The 26,204-nt window shown below is 43.0% G+C and overlaps 1 protein-coding gene across 1 annotated transcript in view; it reads left to right on the forward strand.

Moving 5' to 3' along the window:
• The window catches only part of STX8 (syntaxin 8), a 111,504-nt gene that overhangs the window by 45,433 nt on the left and 39,867 nt on the right, over window positions 1-26,204 (forward strand). The window contains exon 7 of the mRNA XM_067308359.1: window positions 23,090-23,191. Within this exon, the coding sequence (XP_067164460.1) occupies window positions 23,090-23,191 (102 nt within the window). The remainder of the gene's footprint in view (window positions 1-23,089; window positions 23,192-26,204) is intronic.

A 26,204-nucleotide genomic window follows, 5' to 3' on the forward strand; every position in this document is an offset into this window, starting at 1 on the left:
TTTCATACCTGAGTGCCCGTGCTTTCCATTTGAAAAGTGAAAACTTTGACTGGTTTCCCATTTGCCATGAAAGACAGGCACCGAGGATGTGTCTTTGGAGACAGCGCTCCTCATCCTCCGAAGGACAATGCTGCAGGGCAAGCTGAGCTGCTTGGCCTTTTCCTTTGGCTGCATGGAAGGTGTGCAGACGAGTGCAGATTGATTGCACTGGCAGTGAGTGCTGGCTTTCTCTAAATGAGCTGCAGCTGGTGAACTCAGAGCACCTTGGTCTTGGCAGGTAACTCCCCCCCCATAATCCCCAAAACTTAAATCTGTTGATGCTGATCTGACAGCAGGGGCCAGTCTCGCAGCAAGGAGCTTTTGAGAAACTGTTTATCATTCCGAAACTGGAGGTTTAATCAGTGTTATGTTCGAGTTGCGTGTGTTCTCTGACATTCTTGCACTGCTTTGGACATGGGTCTGAATCTCTGGAGTTAGCTAAGCTTTGGAGAAATAACCATCTATGAAGGAAAACATCAATTTGATTAAGTTGTATCATGTTTACAGGAGTGAGTGCTGTTGCCTGCTCTTCCTTAACTGATGAGTCTAAATAACTAAATCACTTCACCCGTCTACTTCTTAACTGTGACGTATTGGTGGCAGAAATGAGGGTAACTCTTAGGCTGGGACACTGGAAATCAGGGCTTCTAATCGCGTGAGTCAGGCTTTGGCACTGTAGGCACATGCAGACCAGACATCTCAAGTAAATTGCTCCGTGCTCAGTGTGATGTTGCTCTAAAACGCTTTTTTGTGCTTGAGTGCATAAATAACAAGAGATACCAGGAAAAGAACTGCACAGAGCAAACTGCTCTGAATGCCTGCCCTTGAAGTAGGGTATTTCAGCGCATTTCCTTTGTGTGTTCTGGTCTGGGTGCATCTTGAGGGATGCTTCTTGTTTCTTTTCTTCTTCTGTATGCTTCTGTCACTTTGTAACTTGCTTAAGGATACAGGTTTCTTTAACAGTTTGCATGTGATAAATACTAATTTGCATGAACAATTATTCACTGCTCTAAAACTAAGACTCTAATAGTTTAATTTGAGGATGTTGGTTTCCTTAGCTTTTAATGTACAGGCAAACGATAAAGGTACCTTGCTAGCAGTCTCCCAACAATACCATCTCATACCATAGTCGAGCAAACATCTTCCTAGTAGTAGTCTTGCTAAAACACTGTGACTACAAAATGAGAGACTTTGTGCCTGTTCAGGAGCCCCCGTGGCGAAGAGTTGCCCCAGAGAGCGAAGGATTTGAGCTAAGGATCAGGAATCGAGCTGTAAGCAGAGCTGCTGTTGGAGCAGCAACATTGGCTGTCCTGCCTCCCATACCCAGTAAGTAATGGGATACGTGAAGTATGTGCCCCCAGAGCTGGTGATCAGAAAGGGAACTAGCTCCTGCTAGCATTATATCGTGGTTATTGCCAGAGACCCCTGTTTTTTCCATGTGACTCCGTGTGGCCTCCCTCATTATTCCACCTCGGACTCCAGCCTGCTTTATTAGCTATTGGGATGCTGTGTCCCTTTGTCTCTTTTTAGCTGTGTCCGCAAAGAACATGAAGGGTAGCTTTCCTCCTAAATGAAACACTGTCCATCATGTGTTTTCTGCTGATGACATCGAAAGCGAGTGCAGCAAGATTTCCTCTATCCCTGTTTTCAGTCAGAAAGTGAGGCAGAGACCAGCTAAAAAGCAAATACTACCTTGGATGAAACTTAATATGTTTTTAAAGAACTCCCTCCCACTGAAATCAAGCTTTTTATTTATTTAATTTATTTATTTTTAACAGTCCTACTCTGAAAAGTCTCTGCTGGGGGTGTCTCATCCTCACTTACATATATTGAGGTTTTCTAATTCTGAATTTCTCGAAGTTCCATGATTTTTCACTGTTGCGCATTTTTAATCCACGATGCCCTAGTGAGTCTTTCCTTTTCAGAATCTCAAGAGTACTCCATGGGGAAAAATTAAAAAAATAACATGTAAGCTTTAAATAATTTACTATGAGAGTAATTGGGTTTATACAGCAGTTCATAAACCTTTAGCTGGTAAAAATCAAAGTACCTTAATCTGAAAAGCAGATGGGGGGGTTGTCAGGGTGAAGGCTTATAGAGTTTTCAAAGACAAATTGTTTAATTCCATCACCAGCTAGGAAAATAAATAGTTCTGCTGCTCGATTGAAAACAGAAACATCTTAGAAATGAGACTTTCCTAGCTTTCAAGCATTGTTCGTTCTACAGCAAAGAAATCAAAAGGAACTTAGTGGAAAGATGTGATCCAGTTTTAGTTTATGAGAAATGAAAGGCGAAAGCTTCTACACCACGTTTTACTATTCTTACTGAATTTTCAAGTGCTTTTCCTCCCCTCCTTTCATTGGCTGACACTCTGTACAAGGCATCTGTTTTGTGTGAATCAGTGATGCATATGATGTTTGTAGGTCATTTCCTTCTGTCAAGAGAGGTGGCAAGACTAGCCATAGTCTCTGCCTAAATGGTAGAGTGGTAAGTGTGAGACACTACTCTAAAATCCCACTTTTCAATACAGCTAAACTGTTTGCAGCAGATTGAAAGCTGGGAGCCATGCTTTGCCTGTGTAATGAAGGCTGCATTTGTACCCCCATATTAATGCTACTCACAGGCCAATCAGTAGTATCTAGCCAGCACATCCCCTTGCAAGTGATGGTCTTGCTTTAGTTGGGCTAATGGACTGATGAGATCACCTCTAATTTGTGTATCAAGCTGGTTTGTATCACATCATTCAAAAAAGAAGCGGGGGGGGGGGAGGGAACCCCACACAAAACAACAAAACCCTCTTTATTTTATTTTTTTTTCTTACCGGACTTCAAAAGCTTACATTATAAACAGTGTGCTCTGCCCTGTGAAAGTAACGTTTTTTTGCTTGAAGCCATTACCTCAGCCAATAAACATCAGAAAATGAGTGCCCTCATTTTCCCGTTTGGTTTTCATTTACTCTAGAGTTATGACACGCTGGTAAGAGTAATACTATCAGTCCATTTCTTCATGCAGGAAGAGGTTCCCGGGAACATTGGCTTTTGTGCTGAGCTAACTCGGTCAGTGATACAGGACTTTAATTGGCTATCTGCATCCAGAAGTGCACTCATCTTCTCCTGTGGCCAACAGAATGAAGAAAGCTTGAAGCGAGAAAGATGCTTAGTGTATATATGATATTTTGGTCATTGTTTAAAATACCCAAAGCTCTAAATCTTTAAGAAGGTTTCAAAGGCCTCTAAGAGCATATAACTGGTTACTCAGGGCTGTATGATGTGGAGGTCCCTGAGCTAACGATAGTGAGCTTGAAACACAGAAGTGAGCTGCCTGCAGTCTCATCAACACTGCTCGGGGTGGATTCAGCTCCGTGTTGATGCTTTGGGACCTGAGCTCTTACCTCTGCATATTGTCGTGCAGAGTATGTCAGTGATAGTGACCGCTGATACGTGTTCTGATTTGATGCTGATTTGACCTAGTACCATGAATATCAAGCTGCCATAATACTAAACTAGCACCAGAAGAGTCCAGAGGAGTTTGGTTGGGCTGTAGGAGCTTCCATGGAATGAACACTAGGATTTTTATGTGGCCTCGTGTTGCCTACCTCTTCTGCTCGGAAGTTAAGAACTAAATCCCACTGGATTTCCATGAGGTTACATGCATAGTTTCCCCAGTCGTCTTAAAATTTCAGCTGTAGTAATGAAGATAAAGTTTGGGATGGCCAGGAGGGTGAGGTAAGAGAAGAACAACAAGAGAATGACGAGCTTTAGAATGCATTTAAAGCAGCTGAACCCCACACATGGATGTGAGAATGGCATCTAAGAAGCCAGACTGGACTCTTGTATGTGTGCTGAGGACAGTAAAGCAAATAAGAATTTCTTGTGCCTACGTGGGGTAACTGTCAAAGAAGTCTTCTCCTGGAGCCTGCTGAAACACCGTGAGAAGAAGCATTTTCAGCCTGGCCTGAGCTGTGCTCTTTTACACTTTCATATTACGTGTTGTAATAGTAGCAGCAGTGCCGTTCAGCTGATGGCATGTTTTCTGTGTCTCTTTCCTTGGAAGCAGTATCTCCAAGTCCTTCAGAGTTTGGAAATGATATCAATGGAAAGAGAAGAAAATAGGAGAGAAAAGGGAAATTGGGGAGTTAAAGACTTTGTTTAGCTGAAAGTTTGAAAATGGGTTGGATATCAACTAAGAGGAATGTGCAGCAGGCAGGCTGAGTGTTCAGATATTGCTAAGAGAATTATTTGAAGCTTTGACAGGTGGGTTTTCAGTGATCTGTTTAAGCCTCCTTGAGAGGGAAGCGATGCCTAGCGATCACAGCCTGAGGTAGAAAATCAAGGTGTCTGAACCAATTTGGGCAGTCAAGTTTCAGGTCAGGAAATAGGTTTGACATGCTAGTTTGCCAGGCCACCCCTTTTCTTTTTGCTAGCATACCGTCCTCAACACCCTCTTCTGTTTTTCCCTGTGTTTCTATCACTATTTCCTATTCCTTTGCTCTCTTTCTTGTGGCATGGTGTATATATACCTACCAGGTGGTAACCGATGGCTCACCTATGTAGTACAGTATGTGCTGGACCTTGACTGTGATTGACTGATTTGTGTGTGTATATATATATAAAGTGTGTGTGTGTATGTATATACATATATATATATTTTTTGACTGGGCGCTGAGTACCACAAGGTAGGTCATTGCTGGTATAAATGTCCTCGCCTGCCTGAAGTTAGCATTTGTGGTCTGGGGGGATGTTTGAGCAGTTCCTTTAAGCTTCCTTGAATCTGAGTTGCAGCAGTGCAGTGCTTTATTATGGGTATAGGAACCCAACTACGTGGTGACGTTTACACTGTTTGTTCAGCTTCTTGCCTGTTGATTATCGTCCTCTGTCTGCTTTTTAGCATTTTTCGCCTTGTTTCAAGGAATGCTGTTAAGCTGACCTGATGAAATGTTAGACAACCCTTTCTGGTTTGCAGACCGGAGCAGATACTCTTCTAGTGGCTTTTCTGGCTTTTTTTCACTTGCTCCAGGAATATGCTGCGGCTCTTCAGCGGTGCGAGGAGTGAATGGGGGGTTTGTATGCAGTGGATAGCAAGGTGTTGTGTTAACCAGTTTAATTATGCCGAGTACTTGATACTAAGCGAGGAAAGGGGAATGTGTTATTCGAATGAAAATATCTGTCACAGAACATTGCGGCGTGTCCTGTTTCACTGTGACAAAAACCAGGTGAGCAGAAATATTCTGCTGCAGCTGGAAGAGATATTAAACATGCCTGGCTGCCAGAATCTGCTCTCTGAGCCGTGAAACCTGATAAGATGCGATCCACAGTCCTAATAAAAGGAATTTCCATACGCAATTACTTCAGCTGGGTTTTAATCTTATAACAGTGTCTTTTGTTGAAAGGTTTGTTGATAGGAGACACTGCATAATCCTCCGACGTCTTCCGAAGAAGGGATGCGTGCAGTGTCGTCGCAGTAGAATTACCTGCGGGGCAAGGCCATAGTCAGGTGCACCTCGTGGTGTCTCTCCTCTCTGACCTCTCACTTTTGATGCCCTCAGGAGTGATCGGACATAGATACTCGTGCAGTTTAGCCTGATTACGCAGAAGAGCTGCGGTGTGGAGCTGAACCGTACTGAGGCGATATGCAGGAGTTGGAGAGTAAGAGATGGGGACTGAAGTGGGAAAACTCACTGGATGACATGACCACAAAAATAGTAGGGGAAGGCATTATGGTAGCCCAGGATGCTCATAGCAGTAACGTTGATAGATAACCACCAGCTCCTACATAGTATTTTTCCTTAGGACAGCAAGGCACGGGTATCATAGCACTTGTTTTAGTTTTAAGCAAACTTTTGGGGTGTTTTTTTGCTTTTCATTTAAGAGACAGTTAGGGAAGACTCGATGCCATTCCAGTAACTGTATTAGCAAGCTGGCTACATTACAGTTACGTTCACTATAGGATAAGAGTACTTTTTGGCAGACCCTGTGCGGCAGCAGAGTGTTGCAGTGATGCTGTTAATTAACAAAAGAACTGCTTTGAGTTGATCATGAAAAGCGTTTGTCCAGTTTTTGGAAAAAGCAAGAGAAATTGGCCAAGGTGTTCAACAGTTAAGGTGAAGAGATGAACTCGTACATGGTATGGCCTAGTAGATCAATATTGAGACACAGTCAAGAAACTAGAGCTGAAAGAATGAAATAATCTTAAGAGCCCAGCACACAAAGCTCTGCATTGTATGTTTGGTAGGAAGAGAGATTTAATAAAGTGCGTTAGTAGAAAGTATAAGAAGTAATTGAGTTAGACTGTAGAGTGTTTTGTGAAATGAGTGTTGACAGAAGAGTTAACCAACCAGACTATTGTTGCCTGGATATCTTCTGTGGATCAGCCAGTTTTTTCCTCCAAGCTACTCTACAGCTGAATTAAGCCTGGAGTTGTTTTTTTTCCAAAACTGCTTTCCCTCTAAAGGAAAGAAAAATTAATAGCAAAAATGGAATTCTTCTTAGCAGCGAACTTATAAATCTGAAATCTGAATAAATAAATGGTGCAATGATCAAAAAATGTTACATTAACACTTTTTTATTGCATTAGCTGAGACACTTAAGTAACATGTAGTTATGCAGAGGCACTAGGGAGATTATGATTTTTCTATTTTTATCAGTTTTACCATTCTACACCCTTCTGGTGCTGATTCCCCCGTGCATCTGCTTTGCTAACATTTGGATTTCCATTGAAATCTGGCTGGAAGAATCTCATTCTCCAGAGCTTGTCTATCTTTCTGCTTGTGTAACAATTCTCGTAGCCAGAAAAGAGCCATTACAAACTGCAGTCCAAGGGAATAAGGGCCTTGGCTGTCTTGGAATTCCTTAGGGATTGAGCATTTAACTCTCTTAAGGCACTCTCTTAAGGAAAATTGCAGTCTTCTCATGAAGTTGGGAAGAAGGGTGTAGAAGGCCATCTGCAAAATTCAACTGTGTAACTGGTGGTTACTCGCTCTGAACTCTTGTGCAACTGTTTCAGGTTAAAAGCTGGGTAGAAAGGTGCTGCTACAAGTCTCAGTTTAGCTAAATGTTTGTTAGGTTAGCTTGCTCTATGAGCAAGCAGCATTTTCTAAGTTGTCTTGGGACTGTCTGCATTGTTTGGGCTTTTTGTGTTTACTTTCTTCCTGAACTGGGCTGGTAGTTAATGCTGAGTTGCTGTTTCCATGACAAGGCCTCTTCTTGGAGATTTACAACTCAGCTGCTTTAATTTGCCAGGCTAATGCTTTGGAATGCAGGTTGACAGTCCAGATGTGAAACCTTTCTCCTTAGAAAGAAAACAAAGGATTAAATGTGTTTTAAGAGTTTTTTCTTTTTTCTTTCTTTTTTTTAATGAAGATTGGGGCCCAAAACCGAACATTTGAAGTCTTGAAATACTGCTGTTAGCTAGTGAGGTTAAACTTTAAGATCTGGAGACTTCAAAGTATGTCATCTTTGGCCAGGTTGCAGGAACAATTTTGATGTTTGCACCTGTTACTGCAGGTATCAAATGCTTTTTAAAAACATAAAATGATCAAGTTATGCATCTTCAAGCAGATCATGCAGGTAAAGTAACGGTTGCGGTATTGTTTCTGCTAAAACATGTGGGTAAGCGCCGCTTTGTAGTTTTGGATTGACGACTGAGTGGTCACCTGGAAATGAGATCGTTTTCTCCGTATTCATTGATAAAGCTTATAGCTCATGCTGGCCCTTCCTTTCTGATTTGACAAACTGACCCCTCCACCGTTTCATGAGGGGAACCATAAATAGGATTGCCCTTGTTTTCAGGGTGTCTCCTGCATGGAGGAAGGCCCAGGTGGTGCAGGGCCGCTGGGGCAGCTGCTCACCATCATCCGCATTGCGGGGTGAAGGGTCTGACCGGAGTATGGGTGTTCTCTAAAGTGTGGCTGAATTGGAAAAGGTTGTAATAGAGGTGTTTAATGACCAAACATTTTTTTTGTAGTGCGAAACATAATGGCCTCAGGCAGACCATTGAATCTGATCCTATGTGCTAATGAGGATTCATACAACGCATCTATCAATTAATATCCTTTTGGGTTTCAGAATTGTTTGGATTGGAAATGAGGCAGCGAATGTTCGTTGTCCTTTCCAAGAAAAAATGAAAACATCTCTAACTTTCTCCCAGTCCGTATGGAAGGATCAGACATTAGGCAGTGCCTGTGCTACCAGATGTCTTAAAATTGAACTCTTAGCCTTGCAAGTTAAAAAGGGTAGATCTTGTAATGAAACAATAATAATATGTTTCTCAAGTTGCCTTGAGAAATATTATGAGATAGAGATGGTAGTGATTTGCATTATTACTTAATTAAAACTGGGGTTGTAGAGTAAAGAGCTTTTTTTTTTTTTTTTTTTTTTTTTTTTTTTTTGGAGACTATAATAATCCAGTAGGTGATCTCTTCTGATGAGATTTAGGAAGCTTCTGTAGACCAGAGAGGTTGCAAGTAGACAAGACACATTTTGTACATTCAATTGATGTTTGTTCTTGTCAGAGATCTCTGCCTTTTTACTGTGTTACAGAACAACAGATTAGTACGAGTATGCTAAGAAATAGGTTTAACAAATGGCCAAAAATGACGTACGTTTTTCCTAGTTTTTAGTTCTTTTTCTAGTATCAATGCAATTTTTTTATTTTAAAAGTGAGGTGTCATAAGTTGAATAATTTTAATGACTTTAAGAATACACGCACATATAACTACGAGTTATTTTTTCCCTGTATGTGTGTTCACATTCTTTCGGGGGTGGTGGGGGAGGGAAGGACAGGGTAGTTGGGCTAGAGAAAATGTTGTTTGATACATGAACTCTTGCTGCTGCTGCAGTAAGGTAGTGCACTGACTTGTTCTCATACATTTGAGAGTGATCAAACAGTAAGCTTCTGAAACAGTTGCAAAAAGTACAATGTGCACTAGTAATCTCTTCAGTTTGATAAACCATGTATTTATGTAGCTTGATAAAGTGGAAGCTTAAGGTTTCCTTCCTGCGCTGGAGTTTGTCACCCTGGAATTTAGAACTCGTGCATCGAGATCAAAAAAGTATTTAGCCACGGTCTTCTGAAGTGTCTTATAGACACGTTATTTAGCGGCACTAAACCCTAGGCTTTGTGCAGCTTTTGACAATTAATCACTTCTGGTCCTTCCAACAAATGGACTCTGTAAAAAGGAGAAAATTGTATAGGAGCAGAGCAGCTGTATAAGGGCTCCCTCTGTATAACAGCCTTTCCCTGCTCTGCAGAAATCCACGGGCACAGAGCCACGCTAAACAGTAAGTGTTCAGCCACATCTGCAGAAAATCCTTGGGAGGGCATGTGGAAAGTTGGCACAACTTTTGGTGGAAGGAAGTGGGAAGAAAGAAAATCATTAGCTAAGGCTAACTGGGATTCATAGACTTGAGGTCGTCTTATCTGTGGAAGTTCTTCTTCCACCCTTTTTGTTGTTTTAACCACTTCTCTGACTAATCTGAACATTTTCCATGGCTGCAAACTTGGAATGGAGTATTTTTGAGCCATCTATTCAAGAAATATTTTTCTTCACTATTGGTCTGCTTCAAGTTTCTGGGAAAGTGGTTGAGAAGGTAGCATGCAAATAATTTCAGCAGTATCAGAAGACTACTTTCACTGCAGTTCGTCTGATTTCTGGTATTTGCTTAGCACTGAAAATGTGGTTAGATGATGTATTCCTCTTGCTAATTTAGTCAATTTAGCATTGACTCCAGTAGAGCTTGATGAAGTATGTCAGCTGGAGATTAGTCCCAGGTGTCTGGGTTGACCTTAGCTTTATCAGCTGCTTTCAATGCTGTGACCATGAAGCACTTGTAAGTTTTCTGGTTCCTCACATGATTGATAGACCAATTCTAAAGTGGCTTTCCTCCTTGTTTGCGATCCAAGAGGGTAATGCCATGCAGCTGTCTGCAGCGAGATGCTCTTCTGGTGAATACTGTGATGCTCTATTGGCTTATTACCAACACAAATGTCTATTAAAAGGGCAGTTGTGTTTTGCAGACTTCACATCTTGCTAATCTGTGGTTCTCTATTTCCCTCTTTTCTAAATATCTTGAGCAGGATTGAGCAAGTCTTCTAATGCTCAGGAGAGCCTGAGTTACCTTAGAGGAGGCTTAACTTTTGAGGTCTATAGCAGAGCAGACTGGCAATACGTGTTGACCAGTAGAAATAAGCTCAGCAGATAGCAGAGGGTGTTGGCTGTTTTGAGTGCGTGCTTGGTTTTGGTGAGTTGTAGTCTGCTCCTAGGTGCATAAGGGACAGACTGGTGAAGAAAATCTTTCCACCTGGCTCAACAGTCTCCTCTGCTGTATTCACAGCATGCTGTCGCTATTTGATCTTTTTTATCACTTCAGTATTGGAGTATCGGAGTGCATCTTCCTTAGGGTTATATATTTAGAGCTTTTGAAAGATTGTGTGAAATCCTAGTGGCACCTGAGGATATTGGAAGCCCTCCCAGGGCCAGGATTTTATTAGTGGCTTTTTGAAACTAAATCTGCTGCTGCATGATCTTGGATTTCTGCAGAGATCATTAATGAGGAGTCCACACATTTGGAGGAGGAAGCCAGGTTTAGAGTGGCCTGGCTGTGTGGGAAGGATGTTCCTCAAATCTGTAAAGTGCAAATGTCTCACTGAAGGCCTCCGTACCTGACAGAACAGTGTCTTCTGGTCGGACTTACAGAAGCGTTGTGACAGGTGACTGTATGTAGCTGCGACTCCAGTCCCTCCTTTTCTCCTTTCATACGACACCAGAATGCGTAGACGTTGACTGGTAAGTGCTGAGAATGAAAGACGACCTGATCACGAACGTCTCTGGGTTGCAGCGGTGTATAATAAACATCTTTACAAGCCTCTGCCCACCACGCTTTTGAAAGGTGAGGGTTAACTGATGGGGATGAGCTCCACCGTACTGTCTCTGTCTCCTGGTGTGACTGTACCCTTCATGCGGAGAAACCCTCCTGCGTGTGACACGCTGGCTGGTGCGTGTAGGCCACCTGCGTGTGACACTGCCCAGTTCATAAAATGAACGAAACTGGAAGGAAGGGAACGCGCTACTTAAACCTGAATCACTAAAGTCAGCGTCACATCAGCACATTGAATGGTATTCCCTCCTTGCTCCTTAAATTGCAGTCCATATAATATTTTTTTGGTGTTTCTAGCTATGTAGAACACTGCTGGTCATTTTTTCCAGTCTTCCTTAATCTGCTTCTAAACCAAGTGTACTTAATCTCCAGTTGTTAAAGAATTCTCATTTGTAGGGACCATGGCAGCAATGAAGTGTTTCACTAACTTTTAAGCCTTTTTAATGTGAAAAATGTGGGACATTCTAGTTGGTTGGAAATAGCGTTATGGTTAACACTTCAGGGATGTTTCAGTCCTGCTTTTTGGATTCGGTTTTCTTTAATTTGGGTAGGAATAGCTTTATACATCCTGCACAGCCTGTTAGACATCTCAGGAATTCCAGGATTTGAATGGTCTTCTGCTTGCCTATGATTTATAGCTTTTGAAGTGCTGCTCAATCTGGAAAATCTACTTCTTTACTTGAAAACGCTCACATCATAACGGGATAATTCTGTTTATCTTAACTCACGGCAAAGCCTAACAATTCGATAATTTTCTCCTGGGAACAAAACGACATTAGCCATTTATAATCGTTGGTTTAAATCGCGTTAGAGCTGGGGCTGTCTTCTGGGCAGGTTTTGAGAAATGAGTTTCTTTCGAAGGTGCTTGGGAAACTTCTGCAGTGACTCCCAAGTGACTGGGCCTTTGTCCTCAAGGAAGAAGGCCGCCTCGAAGGGTTATCCATCAGCGTGCTGCTAACATCAGTCACAGCTAGAGTTAATCAAAGAGAAGTTCACAGCTCCGTCTCGCTGGCCAGCCAAGGGGTCGTTTCACTTGTAATGTATTGTTCGGCTGACTGATGGCATGCAATTCCCCGGCAGATTTATGGGGAGCACCTCTTGTGAGTAAACTTGCAGCGAGCAGCACGTTCGCTTTAAAGTGAGACCTTCCCTGGGTGCCTCAGAGTTGCTTTCCCGTGCCCAGTGAGGCTGTGAAATGGGTTCGAATCAATGCTATCTAATGGAGGAAAGGTACACGTCTAGGCTGAGATGGCTCTGACCCAAGGGAATTAGATACTTTGTCCCACTGCTTTTTTTTTGTTTTTTTTTTTTCCAGTGGGACTAAGGTCTGGTACCCGCAAAGACTGCATTTATTAAAGCTGCCATGTGTGGATTTTCTCCTATTGCTTCCTTACTACAACAGGTCCACAATTTAAGAAGTGTGGAAATAGTAATTGTCTGGTAGATCTTAAAGTGACAACAGCTGCATTGAGTATAACTGAAATGATTTTTTCTGAAAGGTCCGTGAAGTGGACTGGAAACCTGAACTTGCAGCATTTAGTAGCCACGTGGTGATTTGATGGGGAATCGGTATGCCTTCTAGCTTAATGTAATTATGGCCACTGGTGTGTGTTTGTAATTAAAGGTATTGATATCTATGGAGAAGTATTGCAATAGTGTGCAGACTTGGGAAAATAATGGAACTACCTAAAGAAAGCAGAAGTGAATATTATGAAGAACTTCTAAATGCAGTTTTTAAAAAATGATGTGTCGGTTTGAGATAAAGGGCAAACAAACAAATGTGAAATCTGAATTAGCTTCTGTCCTTTCGTTTTCTGCTGCAAGATTACAGAAAACAAACCTGTCATCATAGGCAAAATGTTTTGATTGGCAGCCTTTTGTTATACGAACGTAAGTAGACTTCCAGTATTTTACTGCTTTGGGCTCTCCTAGAGAGATGCAGAATTTATTACTGTTTTTTTACCTATTAGCAGTATTTCCTTGCTTTCTTCTCAAAGTCAAGTCTGTGGAAAACCAATTTAATGATGTTCTCCCTATAATCTATAACTTGAAGATTTTGCTGGTCATTTTGATCATCTGGTCTAAAAATCTTTACCTTCTGTATAATTAGAGTACTCAGCCTTCTGGTTTGAGTAAAAATAAAAGATGCTTACAAATATAATGGGCCAGATCATGCTGCAGGTTGTTTTGGGTTTTTTTTGTTTGGTTTGGTTTGGTTTTTGTTTTTTTGTTTTTTGCCACCATATTGGACAGAGTTCAATGGATATATGGCAATGTTTCCTTCAGTGAATGCTGTAAATTTGAGTCAACCTCTTATAATTCTCACAATTTTTTTTTTCTCCCCATATTAATATCCATTTTATAACTGGTTTACTGTGCCGGTCTGTTTAAACATGGCAAATATAAAGGCAGGATAACGTGTTGGGAGTAAGGAGGAGGAGCAAATGACCTGGCTTTACATTCAAATACTTCTAGCGAAGGGGACTGTTATCTCCTTCCAGATAACTGGAAAAAGATACTCCAAATACTATATCATGTAAATACAGTTATTGCCTGCCTTATATCACTAAGAGTTCTCAACACATCTGGATTGAAAGTAGTTCCAGTAACATTAAAGCGTACTATTTTGGTTGGCACACTGACGCTGTGGTATATGCCAATTAGTAATGGCTCTTGGAAACAGGCTGCTTTAAAACTCTCCCTGAACTATTCCCCAGAGAAATTATTCAATTAAGTACAACTAAAATTAATGTCCATGGGTTTTGTTCGAATAAAACAAAATAAGCAGCTGGAAAAGGGAAAACTTCTCAGTGTGTGCTTTTAAAATAACAGCTCTAGCTAATAACTGTGTTTCCTGGAATCAATACTGCTGTTTGTTTTCTTAGTGTTGCTCTTCGGTTCTGAATAATCTGATGAACGTTTCTGCAGCTGATGGCCTTGGACAATTCTTTGTCACTACGGTATGTTTTCAGATGACCATCTGTTGCCTTCAGACCCAATTTGAAGAGGCTGAAATGTTCCATTTTGCTTGGGGGTTTAGCAAAGTTTGACTCGGATATAGTCTTAAATATTTTGGGTAGGATGAGTGAATCTCTACTTTCCTATATTGTTCAGTGCTGTTTGAAGGGGGGTGTCTGGTGGAAATGGTGGTCTTGGAAGTGTTCTGTTAGTCCTTGGAGCAGATAGCAAAATTTTTCTATAGCAGAACGTACAGTTTTCTCTTGCTTCAACAAGGAGGGGCAAGCTGTTGTCCTTAAAGATGCTGAGGATTTGGTGGGAAAGGATTATGCCAGAGGCATGCACTGGTCCTTGGCCTTTTGAGCTGGGTGCTTTATTTCCCAAAGGGCAGATGGAGCTCATAGGACTCTGGAGCAGTTTATTCTTTGTGCATTTTTGCTACCCGTCAGAAACCCAAGGAATCCGGAGCAATCCTGCGTCTGTAGAAGTTGTTCCTGTGCAAGGAACCCTCAGTATAGAGCTGGCATGGCCTGCATCTTCTTCATTGCTGTCAGAGGTCCACGACATATGTTGGGAGAGGAAGGGCCTTCTACTGAGATGCCTGATGCATCAGTGAATACACCAGACTTGACTAACCTGAGTGCGGATAGCAGGTCGTGCTGCAGGTTGGGCTGTTGATCAGCTGTGGAGGCAGGAAGTGCTGTCCTTCACTGCCTGCCCTCCTGCACACACGCAAAGCCAGCAAGCTCCTGCCCTGCTCTGCCTGGAGATCTGCAACCCAGCTGAAAGCTGTGGACGAGCAGACAGAGCTGCTCTCCTTTTTCAGCAAAGCTGTCCTCTGGTGGTGGGGTGGCAGGGAAGGGAGAACACCACCTTGGGGTCTCCTGGATCACAGCAGAATCGCAGGGGAAGCGATGGGAGGTGACATCTCTTACTGCCTCCCTGTAGCCCTGGGACTGTTTCATATGCATTATACATGGCAGTGTAAACACTAATGTGATTTTGAATATTGAGACCCAGAGTTAAACTGAGAGAAGTCCATGACTGTACTAACCCATTGCATGTGGCGTGTAGAACTGCACGTTCGAGAGATTGCAAAAACTGGGCACAGTTAGGGGAGATGCAGGGAAATTAAAATCTTTTGCTCTGCCTTTATTTTAACTCTATTTTTCTCTTTTCACTCTGCCTTGACATTACAGCTGGCACATCATGCAAGGTTCTTTAGGTTTCTGATGTACTTACATTAGTTGCAATCTTCACTTCATACCACTGGCATTTTGAACAATGCTTTCTTTCTTATTAACATGTAATTATGGGGTTTGGATGTATAGAGGTTGGCATTCGATATATGATTCATTCCTTTGGTATCTAGCTCTTCTCCTGAGGCACCAGAGACCTGAAGGAGGGAGGGAAAGCCTGCTTGGCCTCTCCAGTAAATTCCAGCCTTATTGTAATTTTTTGCATAGCATAAAATATTACAGATTTTAATTCTCTATATGTTTTTCTTAAGGCTGATTGCAGTGTTCCATGACTTACACAGTGGGATATGCTGGGGAGATGCATTACTCACCGATAAATAGCATTGAGTGATCTGTAAATTTAAATCCACAAAAAGCTTTTTTTAAAAAAAAGAAAAAAAAAGAAAAAAAAAAAAAGCTAAGCTTTTGGAAGGAAATGTTTGGTCAGCATGCCGTTCTGCTAAACTGAGACCAGAAATCACATTTGTTGCTCTTCGCCTGTGCTGTATTTCATGTGGCCATTTCCACTTGGCTTTTTTTTTTTTTTCTTAAACTCCGCAGACTGAGTGAGTGTGACTCAAAGATGTAGTTGCCAAAACCAAACGAGGCTTTTTACGTGTTTTAAACAAAACAGAAAATCAATTAGTGCGCAGTCAGGTATGAAAGCAGAACCGTGCCTGCAGAAGGGCCTGGTTTACTTCATGGGAATAGAGATTCATTCTTCCTGGGAACTCCGCGTACGCCCAAGGAGCGTGCTAATAAATCCCGTGCCTTCGGAAAGGGGGTGCACCTGCGCGGGGCATGGGTAGGAACAAGGAGACCTGGTGGGGTGGAAAGGCAAACAGCTCACTTTCCTGCTCCGGGGTGGAGAAAGAGTAGGGAAAAAACCCACATTGTTTCCTGCAGACTAAAGCCCTGTTTCTCCAAGTGGCCCAGCTTGCTGGCTCCGCCGCTGCCTGGCTCTCGCTCGCTCCCTGGAGTAGCTAATGTCTCGCCGGATCCAGTTCCCGCTGCTTCCTAATGAGCTCCTTAAAGGGAGAAACAGCAGGCAAAGTTCACGATGATTCAGTGCTTTGGTTTATGGCACCCGCGGCGCTCGCTGGGTGCCGCGCGGGAGGTACTCGTTTGGCCAGCGCGTGTCGTGCCAGAGTATGCCTGGCTGAGGACCGCAGTGACAAGTTTCCAGGAGTTAAAAGGGCACCAGGGTGTATAATATAAAGCAGATTGGCAATGAGAGCGGCAGCAGCCGTCCATAGCTGCCGAACAGGATCACCTCCTCCTGGTCCGTGTGGAGCATTTCACGTGGTGACTTGTAATCTCATGAGTTGCACCTTTTTGATTTAAAAAGTGCAGCATTCGTGCCTTCTGGCATAATTTATTGCCGTTTAGTCCCTACGGAGCAAGAGGCAATATTAATTTTGTGTTCCTAATATGATCTCATGATCCAGCAGCTGACTTGCTCTGTTGTCTTCAACATTGTTGTGTGGCGTTAGAGTAGAGCGGAGCTGGCTGGTGAGAGCAAGGGAGGGTTGGGGACTGGTGAGCAGCTTTGGCAGCACGGTTGGAAAGGGGGGAGAAATGGAGTGGTTGAATAGGCTGGAAGTGGGATTTATGCGCTCTGGAAACTTTTGGGCTTCTTGATTTGTTGTCAAAATGGAGAATTTCGATTGCAGAAAGAAACCCAGGTATTTGCTTCAAGCTGATCAAAATGCTGTATTTCAACCTTGAAGGCCATCATAAAGGAAGCAAAACCACTGAAGATCCAGGCATGAAAAACACTTTGAGATTTAGTGTTTTTATCATCTGTCAAATGATTTTCCAGTGGAAACTGTTCCCTTGGAAAACTTCTGACCAGCTGTAGAAAGACTTGATGGCTGAGTTGACAGAGAAGATGGGACTGCCAGAAAAGTCAGTTTTCAAACCCATAGGAAGGTTCATTAGAAATGTCAACATAGCTGGGACTATGGAAAAGGCAGATGGTGGTCGCCAGGTCGGACCTGTTGTCTTTGTGTTATGCTGTACTTGTTTGACAGGATTGCAGGTAAATGGAGTGTCTAAAGCTCGCAGGCTTTTTGAGGAGGAATAGAGGGAACAAAAGGATCCTATTGGACATGGTGGACAGCTCGAACACCTGGCTTGGGTTCAGTTCGGGGTTTGTTTTTCGCTTCCTGTGTGAGCCCTGAATGCCAGGGACCAGATGTAGTATGATGTATTTCCATTTCCCTGAGAGATGACTTATGGCTGTAACGTGTGGGATTCCCGTCTCACGGGAGGCTCTGAAATTATCCATGCCGTTGCTGGAGAGAAGCGGAACCAGCTTTTGAGAGAAGGCATCAGTGTTTTTATGAATTAAAACACCATGTTTCTGATTTTCATTGCAGCAGCAAAGTCTTCAAAGAAAAAGGGGCATGAGGAATGAGCTTTTTTCTGAGAAACTCCTGGAATTATTTACAATTCTTTTTCTGCCCAGTTTTTTTCATTGTCCATCTTCTGTTGGTGTCCTTTGTAGATTGCTGTAGATTTCTAACCATTGACAGATGTAATTAAAATATATCTTTTAATTTTTATTTTTCTGCTGTGGTAGTCAGTTTTAGCCTGGTCCTTCTGAAAACAAACATGCGCACATAGATGGACCCCAGAGTCCAGTAGTAGTAAAATGTGATGCTAGTGTGTGTTATACTACAAATATTTATTTCAGAGATATTATAAAGATCGTCTTTCTCTACCAGTCGTGTACCATTTAGGAGCCCCAAACCCAGCATGATAAAACAAAGCAGAAACTGCTTAAGATCCAGTGTTCAGGCCAGTTGCTTCATTTTTTTCATTTTTCATTTCCATTCCAATAAAACTTTGAAAAGGAGTGTTCAGCACGTATGTGCTCACATCTCTGAATAGTCTTGAAGACTTCGTATTGATCCTTGATGCTTTACAAGTTGACTGCAGGCATTAATAGTGCCTTGAACTCACCGTAATCAGTGGAACAATGCAACAAGCAATTTTGTAAAATGCTTTTGGTTTGTCTGCAGTTAGGAGCCTTAAATGTCTGGCTGTGATAGCTGATGCAGTGAGAAATTCAGATCTGATTTAAATGATGTTTTACTTATTTTTATGGGCTTTTTTTTTAATGTATTTATTTATTTATTAGAAAACAAACAGAATGGACTTTTCCTAACGTTGCTCGCACTTTCTCCAGGAGAGACTCTTTCTTTCCTGGGAATAGTGGATAGAATTAAATAGAATTAAATTTGAAATTGGCCAGGACTTTCCATATTTGCCATAAAGGTGCTGTTTCCCCATTTTTCCCACCTCTTCTATGGGACTGCTTCTTCCACCTCTTCTGATTTGGGCCCATGTTGCAGCTTGGCTGTCTTGCATTGTTACAAAACACATGTTGCTTAAGATCAAAAACTGCTGCTGTGGTTGTTTTTAACAAAAAGTCAAATATTTCAGAGCACATCAACCTACTTGGGCTTTTTGTTTTGCTTTGCTTTTTTGTGCTGTCAGCTTGCTTTGCTATTTCCTCAATGTGGAGTTTCTTTGCTTCCCGCGCGTGGAATTTGTCCTCATTTACCCAAAGGGTTGTCAGCAGCCCCTTGATCGCAGGTCCCTTAGCCAGTGGAGCAAGGGCACTGGCATTACAGCAGAGTTGTGTCCACAAAACGAAGAACTTCCACAACTTTTGTCCTCTACTAAGGTATGCGTGTGTTGATCTCAAATCTGTAAAGTCCGCAGTTATTTTTTACTGTGTGATATGAAGTAGACTTTTGAAGACACCCTCCCTTTTGGGGGCTCCAGCCTAAATTGTGTCCTTGATCATCTCGAAAAGCATCCAGATTTCTAGAGCTGGGTTTGCATTTCCCTGCTGCTGCTGCTGCTGCTGCCTCTCGGGAATGAAGTGGGGGAAAACAGCTGATCGGGATTAATAACGCCCAGATACCTAACTCTGTGTTCTTGTAGGAACCTATAGCTTTCTTAGCCAGTGGTTTTGGCTGCCTTGTCTGCTGGTGAGCTCCAGTGTGTCTGCCCGGCTGATCAGTGTGACCATAGCAGAGGAATGTGTGTGCGTGGGATGAGCTTAGTGAGTGAGGCTGTGACACCAGTTTTCAAGTCCTCGCTGATCTGGAAGATGCTCTCTGGTGTCATCTCTAATAGTTGATCGGTCTTCAAACTCCTCCTCCTTCCAGCTGCGCTTAAATTACTCAGACGCTTTAACGTTAGGTTTATGCTGTAGGTTTTCACTTCTGCTCCAAGATCCTGCTTCACTGAAAGAAGATCTTGACTAAATTTGAGTGAACGGTTTAAATGTGGTTTGCAGCACAGTGTTACAGAAACGTCCTTTGAAAGGTCATTGGCAGCCTTGCGGTGTTCAGCCTGCTTTTCCATTCTGCTTCCTCAGAAAAGAGGGAACCTCGCTCCTTTGGCTTTCTCTCTTTTTTTTTTTTTTTTTTTGTCTATTTTTAGCCTGCTCCCTATATTGTCAGGTAAAAGGGAGCTAATAGAAAATTTTTCATCCCAAAAGCAATTGCCAGCTTGAACTGCAAAAGGGGGCTGTGGGTGGGTCATCCCTCAGAAGAGGTGATATTCAGGAGCCTACTGATACCTATGGCAGGATTTTCAGTGCTCTTACTGCTTTCTTAGCTGTGGAGTGTTTCTCTGGCAGCTTCTCTGCCTGCCTTAAAAAATCCTAACTGTTTTTCAACTCCGCCTTATCAAGCATGTGTTGCAATTGTATTTCCTTTTGCTCTATAGTGGAGAGAAATTCAAGGATTTACATGAAGGTCAAGAGCTCTTCTGAGTCTGAGCGTCACCCCAACGGTGTGGGTGGGTGGGCGGAGGGGTGGATGTGTTTCCCTGCAGGGTGTTGGTGGGTTTGAAAGGCATCCTGGCCTGGTAGAAGTCGGGGTGCCTCCGTGGCACTTGCTCTCCGCACGCTTTCCTGGGCTGTCCTCTTTCCATCCATGTTTCACAGCTCTCTGCCTGGCTCCTGATTTCCCTGGCGGTGGTGGTAACTCCTGTGGTTCCTCCCAGCTGCAGCCCCAACACGGCTGCACAAGGGAAGACCTTGTTCTGCGCTCCCGGCACGAATTCACCACCGCTTCTCCCGGGTCTTGACTGCGTGTTACATCAAAGGACGGGTTCCTTGTTTAGTAGCAGCCCTGTGCTTAGTGAAGTGGCCTGAACCCCTGAAAACTGGTGATATCGAGAAATGCAGAGATTGAAAAACATCTCTCCGAAGCTGTACAGTCCAGTTCCCTGGTTCAGAAGTGGCTCCTGCTGGTTATTTGGACACCGGAGTGGCTTGTGCAGGTGGCTCAGAAAGGAGAGGCTCTAGACATAATCCCAAGTGTAACGCCTCGAGCTTTGAAACGATGACAGAAAATATTCCTGCTTGCATTTGTTCTCATTTAGCTACAGCTTGTTCGCCAGGATGTTTTTCAAGGAGGGTCTGGTCAGTGTTGGCAAAGGAAAGTCTCTTATTTCCCAAGCGTGCTTATCACTCCGTCCTTGACAACGATGGGAACTTTCGGCACTTTTTTTTCATTTAGAGGCGAACATGAGAAAGCCTGCCTTTGCAGGCAGCATTGTGCTGGTTTTCCTGTGTGCTGAATCACACAAGACAGATAAAGTTTCCCTCAAATGTTGTTGCCTCTGCAGATGTTGGACTTGGGAAAGTTGGGTGGGAGGGGGAGGAGAATTAGTAGCCGAACTGTGAACTGAACAAATCGTGCAGTTCAAATCCAGTACCTGCCATCACTTGGGGAAATGTGTGTTTTGTACGAGGTAAGCAGTGAAATCTTGACTATTATAAACAGCTTCACAAACATGGAGAGTTTATATGTGGAACAGAGACTTATTGGTTTGGTGATTTCCTTAGTCACAGGAGCAGTAGCTGGTTTGGAATAGAATAAACTGTTTTTTTTATAGAATAAAACTAGGATGCACCTTCAGAGAAGCCCTTGATGTTTGCCTTCTGACCTCCCTTCGTGTGAATACTTAAGCGGTTTAGGCTGATGGGACATGAATCAGTAGCTAATGTTTTGAGTGAGATATTTTCTCAAAGTACAAGATTTGTAGATACTGATAATCATCTTATTTAGGGATTCACTGGAGGCGATGGGGTGTTTGTGGGGCAGACTTAAAAAGCATGCACTGGAAGGATGCTTAATTCTCATAATTCTTCATGAGAAGAAAACCTCCTTGCTGCTAGGTATGCCTTAGAAAATTTCCTCTGTGTCTTCAGAACGTCGAATTTTGTGATCCGCGTGTAGGGTCAGATAGGTTTTATCTCTCTGTCTAGAGCAGTGCTTGTTATTTAGTGAGATTTGAGAGCAAAAGCCCTGTGTATAACACAGCTTTAGCCGCAGGAAGATGAACTGCGGAGGGAAGCGTTCCCTTTCAAGCACTGGTATAAATTTTAGAAGCTGTAAGGACTAATGTCGCAGTGTAGGCACTACGTCATCCTTGCCTCCCTTGCAGGCGCAAGACTTTCTTCTAGTATCGCTGGGAGGTTTTGGAAGTATGGGGAATGCTATCTTTAGTGTCAGCACCTTGCTTCTAACAAAGGAATTTGGGAAATCTCTGATTTGAAGGAATACAATCAAAATAATAAAAGCTGATCAATAAAGGCCCTGTACTGCTGTCGGGACTTTCGTTTAATTGTCAGCTAGCATGTATACGGGGTTACGATGCGTCAAAATAAACAGAGTAGTCATGGTAATTCTTGCAGTGTATCATGCGAACTTTATGCACTTTAACTTTTGATAAAAGTCCGTTAAAGCTTGACGTTTCAGCGGTGCTGTAGCTGAGCGATGCAGTGCTAGGAGCTGCCTGTGTACAAATGACTTCAGAACTCAGCACCTGCCAGCTGACACGGCTGTCGTCCCGGACCTGATCTGAAAAGACAGACTAGATTTATTAAGACAGTGATCAATAGCGGAGAAAGTGCAAGAAGTGTAACCAGAGGAAGACATTTTGCAATAGCATTCAAGTTTTGGCTGCTATCCTCCTCCTCATTTATCACACGCACACACAAAAATCATTCTTACCTGCAGAGTAAAGCAGCTGAAACACAGCTTAGTCGTACTCCCAAGGACAAACACTGTCCACATCTTTCAACAAAACTTAAGCATAGTAATTGGCAAGAAGGAATTTTGATGCCTGAACAGGGCTTTTAATTTTAAGTGTTAAAAAACCCAACCCACTAGCCGCCTCAGTTTAAGCCTTTTACCTGGTTTGATTTCCACGGCGAAGATAAATTCATCAGGTGCGTGAGGTTGAGGGTGGGTTGCCTTGAAATTTCCCTTTCCCCTCTATTAAAAATAGATGTAGGAGAAATTTTGCTCGCTTTCCTTTTCCCTGCGGGTGAGCTTGGCTGCAGGCAGAGCTGCCATTTGTGCGTCCGGTAATGGAAACAATGCGAGACTTTCGCTATATCCTCCCCGCTCGTTTGATCAGGACTGCACCGGAGCCTTTCAAAGCATTTACAAGGATAGTGATTTTGAATTTGTTTTAATGACTGTATAACAGCCTCTGACTATATAAATGGCTATATAAAAACTCCGCATGTTGAGATGCTATGTTCCAGGGACTGAAATTTGAGATTCTCCTATAGCACACGCATTAATTCTTTCACTTTTACTAATGTTTTGTGGCTTCCATCGCCCTGTACTTCAGTTCTGTGGTCACCTAGGCTGATGCTGCTGTTTCAGGCTGTATCTTTTTTTTTTTCCCTCCTCCTCTCTGCTCTTCCAGTGGAGGAGTTCACTGAAGCCAAAGTCGAAGGCAGTAAGACCTTTTCTCTTGTGTAGTGGCTCCCAGGACTTAGATCTTTCAGTGCGTGTGTTTTTTCTCAAAGCTGTGGAACCGGAAAACAAAAGGGTGCAACTGGTTTCCGTTTCGGAGCCTCCAGGAGGAGCGTGGTTGGTGAGCAGCGATGCTAAGAGGCTTGGAGATTAATGCTGCGTTTCCCTCTTTCCCCAGAGATCATCGATGACCTCGCTAACCTGGTTGAAAACACGGATGACAAGCTCCGCAATCAAACACGGCACGTGAAGATGGTGGACAAAAAATCGACTTCCTGCGGTAGGAAATGGCTTGAGTACAAATCCTGTGCTGTTATTAAATGACTGGAAACTAGTGCTCAGAGGCTGTGTACGCTGTGCTTCCCCCTGAAGAAAATCTTCTTTAAAAGATTTGCCCTCTGCAAACTCAAATGTGATTTTTAGCTGATGTTGCAGGTTTGATTTACCTCACTTGCTATGCGTCGATAACTTCCTTGAGCCATTTGACTGTAGTATTGCACAATATTCTGATTGGAAATTATAGAACCGCATGAAATCAGTGTGGTGCATGTTAATTAGGTTTAAAAAAACCTCATTAGATACCGGCTCTCAAAAAATGCTCACACTGGGGAGCAATCCCATGGGGGCATTTGTAGTGGTGTCCTGCAGGAACGCCTTCTCAGCCAAATGGTATTCAGAGCCTGCAAGACGTGAAATCCTTGCTGGTGACACTTCAAGTTACATGCAGGCTAGTAAAATTAAGCTAGACTCCTTTTTTATATAGTCAAAGACAAGGTTATACATCTCGAGTCAATGAATGTGTGTCACGTATAGGGTGAAGAGCTGGGGATTTTGATAGCAGAGACTTGGGAGGATAATGTGGGTCGTGGTAGAAGATGTCTTGATCTTGGAGGGGGTGAGTGTTGTCCACCTGCAGTCGCTCCTTGGTATTAATTTGGAGGTGGTCTTAGTGAGACTGTCCTGGAAACAGTACATCCAGTCTTAGTGTCCGTGGTTCATTTTTGACAAACCGGAGGACTCAAAATGTTACACGAGGGATTTCTGCTCTTTTAAAAATGGTCTTATAGTGAGAAGTTAAAGGAATTTTGTTTACGCAGCTTAGTAAAGAGAAGGTTGAGAGTTGACCTGGTCATGTTTCTGGGTGAAGAAAAGGGCTTCTTGTTTGTGGGGAGCTTTTATTCTGTCGGGTGAAGATCTGGTGGCTGGTAGCTAAAGCTACCAAACTTAGACTAGCTGTGAGACTTTTTTTTTGAGCAGTGAGGATATATTTGAGGAATATAATGGATTCTCCATCCGTGATATCTTTTTGAAAGCTAAGCTCTTGATTGATATAAGTTGATGAAAATCCGTGGCCTCTTCTGGAGGTTAAAGTTGACTTGTCAGAGCCATTTGTCTCTGATTTTGCACGTACCTGCTACGGATAGAATTAAAGACGTGACTGCAGAGTCCGTGACTGGTTTTTGTTTTGGTTCTTTAATGCTGACGCAGGATTTATATAATTTAAAAATAATTGCACTCGAATTATACCGGGTACCGCTTTGGACCTTTTGAGTCTTCCCCTCAATTTCCGTGGTTTGGCTTTTTCTGCCCAAACGCAGGGAAGCGCTAAGCGAAACGCCTTCGCGGGGCAAGCAGTGAAACCGCTCTCGTACGAGACGTTGTCCGCAGTGAGCAGCTTCTCACTTGTGAGGTATCTCCCCCCCTTTTTAGGGTCTTAATGCAAATGCCGAACCCAAACAACGTTGCTAGATAATGAGCCTGTCTCTTTAACGCTGAAGCCCACACTGGCTGGGAGGGGATGGAGAGGAGGAGGAGGAGGACGTGCGAGGGGAAGGCTGGGAGGATCCAGGACGAGCTGGATTCCTTGGGGGTGACCTCTCTCACCCTTTCCACATTGAAAAACATTTTTCTTTAAGGGCTGGTGAGAAGCGCTGCTGCTTGGTGCCTTAGTCCGTCTGCTCCGATAGGTCTTCCCGTGTTTGCATAACAATTTGGGCATATGTAAACACTATATTGCCTCAGATAGCTGTTTTACTCTGCCTAATCATGAGTTTTTGAACAATAATGCTGGAAAACCCAGGCTTTAATGGCATTCTTCCCATCCCTTTTCTACTCTTATGCCTGGCACTGGAAATCACTGGTATATTAAGATCAAAAAAAAAAAATCCTCTGCATGTGTATAATTATCCCTTGATCAAATCCAAACACCAGGACACCTGGCACTTCTTAGGTAACTTTTCAAAGTTGTTCTCTAATATTTTGTTCAAAATGGTAAAATCCTGAGCAACTCTTTGGTTTCAGCAGTGTTACTTTGGATTAAAACGGGAATAAAAAGCCCTGTCTTTGCCTGCCTCTCTCTCCCCACCCCTTCCTTCTTAGTCATTAAGACATTTGTTTGGAACCAGTATCTGCTCTATTGCAGCATGTGGCCAGTTTTGTGTTTGTGCCTCATCTGAAATCATAATGTCTTTTTTTTTTTTTTCCTTTCCCTGCCCCCCCCCTTTTTTTTTTCCTGATGAGCGCATGTACTGGAGCAACTGGATGTGGCTACAAGCGGAGCGTTCTGGCATGGCTTGTGGAATAATCACCCTTTTATGAGCAAGAATGTAACACATTAATGGGTGTGGCTTTAGCAGCCAGCGTAATAATAAAATCAAAGTATTGCTGATGAAATCCAACTTCAATCAATATTTCAACGTCTCGCTCTCATGCAAACATGATTCCAAGCGTTAGTGGTTGTTTCCGATGAATAGCATGGCTTGCGTGCGTCACCCTCTAGGTGCTCGGACAGAGGCATCGCTTGGTCAGGAAATGTTACGCACGGCAGCTTCTAAATTTTTACCGCACCTTAAGCCATGCATACGCAGCCAGGACAGAAATCTTCAGGTTGTTTTGGATGTCTTGTTTCATTTGCAGCTTATTTGGAGTGACGTTTCTCGTGCTGCCTGAGAGCTGTCGGCAATCCCAGCCCTTGATTCTCCCCAGGGAAGGCTGCCTGGCTGGCAGCACGTCTCCCTTGGTGGCCCGGGGTGCCCCGCGCCGATGGCAGTGAAAACTCCCATCGATTGCAACAGAAGAATAATTGAGATATGCTCACTGTGTTCTGCTTAGTGTGCTGCATTTCCTGAAGTTATTGTTGAAAATCTTCAGTCATCTGCAAATAAATATTTGCGTGCTACTTGGCATTGCTTTATTTCTGCTCAGTGTATGCTGGGCATCTAGAAGGGATATTAGGGTATGTGTATTTCTTAGACTTCAGCTTCCACCAAAATGTGTGTGCAAATCATTAATCA

Source organism: Apteryx mantelli, chromosome 19, assembly GCF_036417845.1.
Source record: "Apteryx mantelli isolate bAptMan1 chromosome 19, bAptMan1.hap1, whole genome shotgun sequence".
Classification (NCBI taxonomy): Eukaryota; Metazoa; Chordata; class Aves; order Apterygiformes; family Apterygidae; genus Apteryx; species Apteryx mantelli.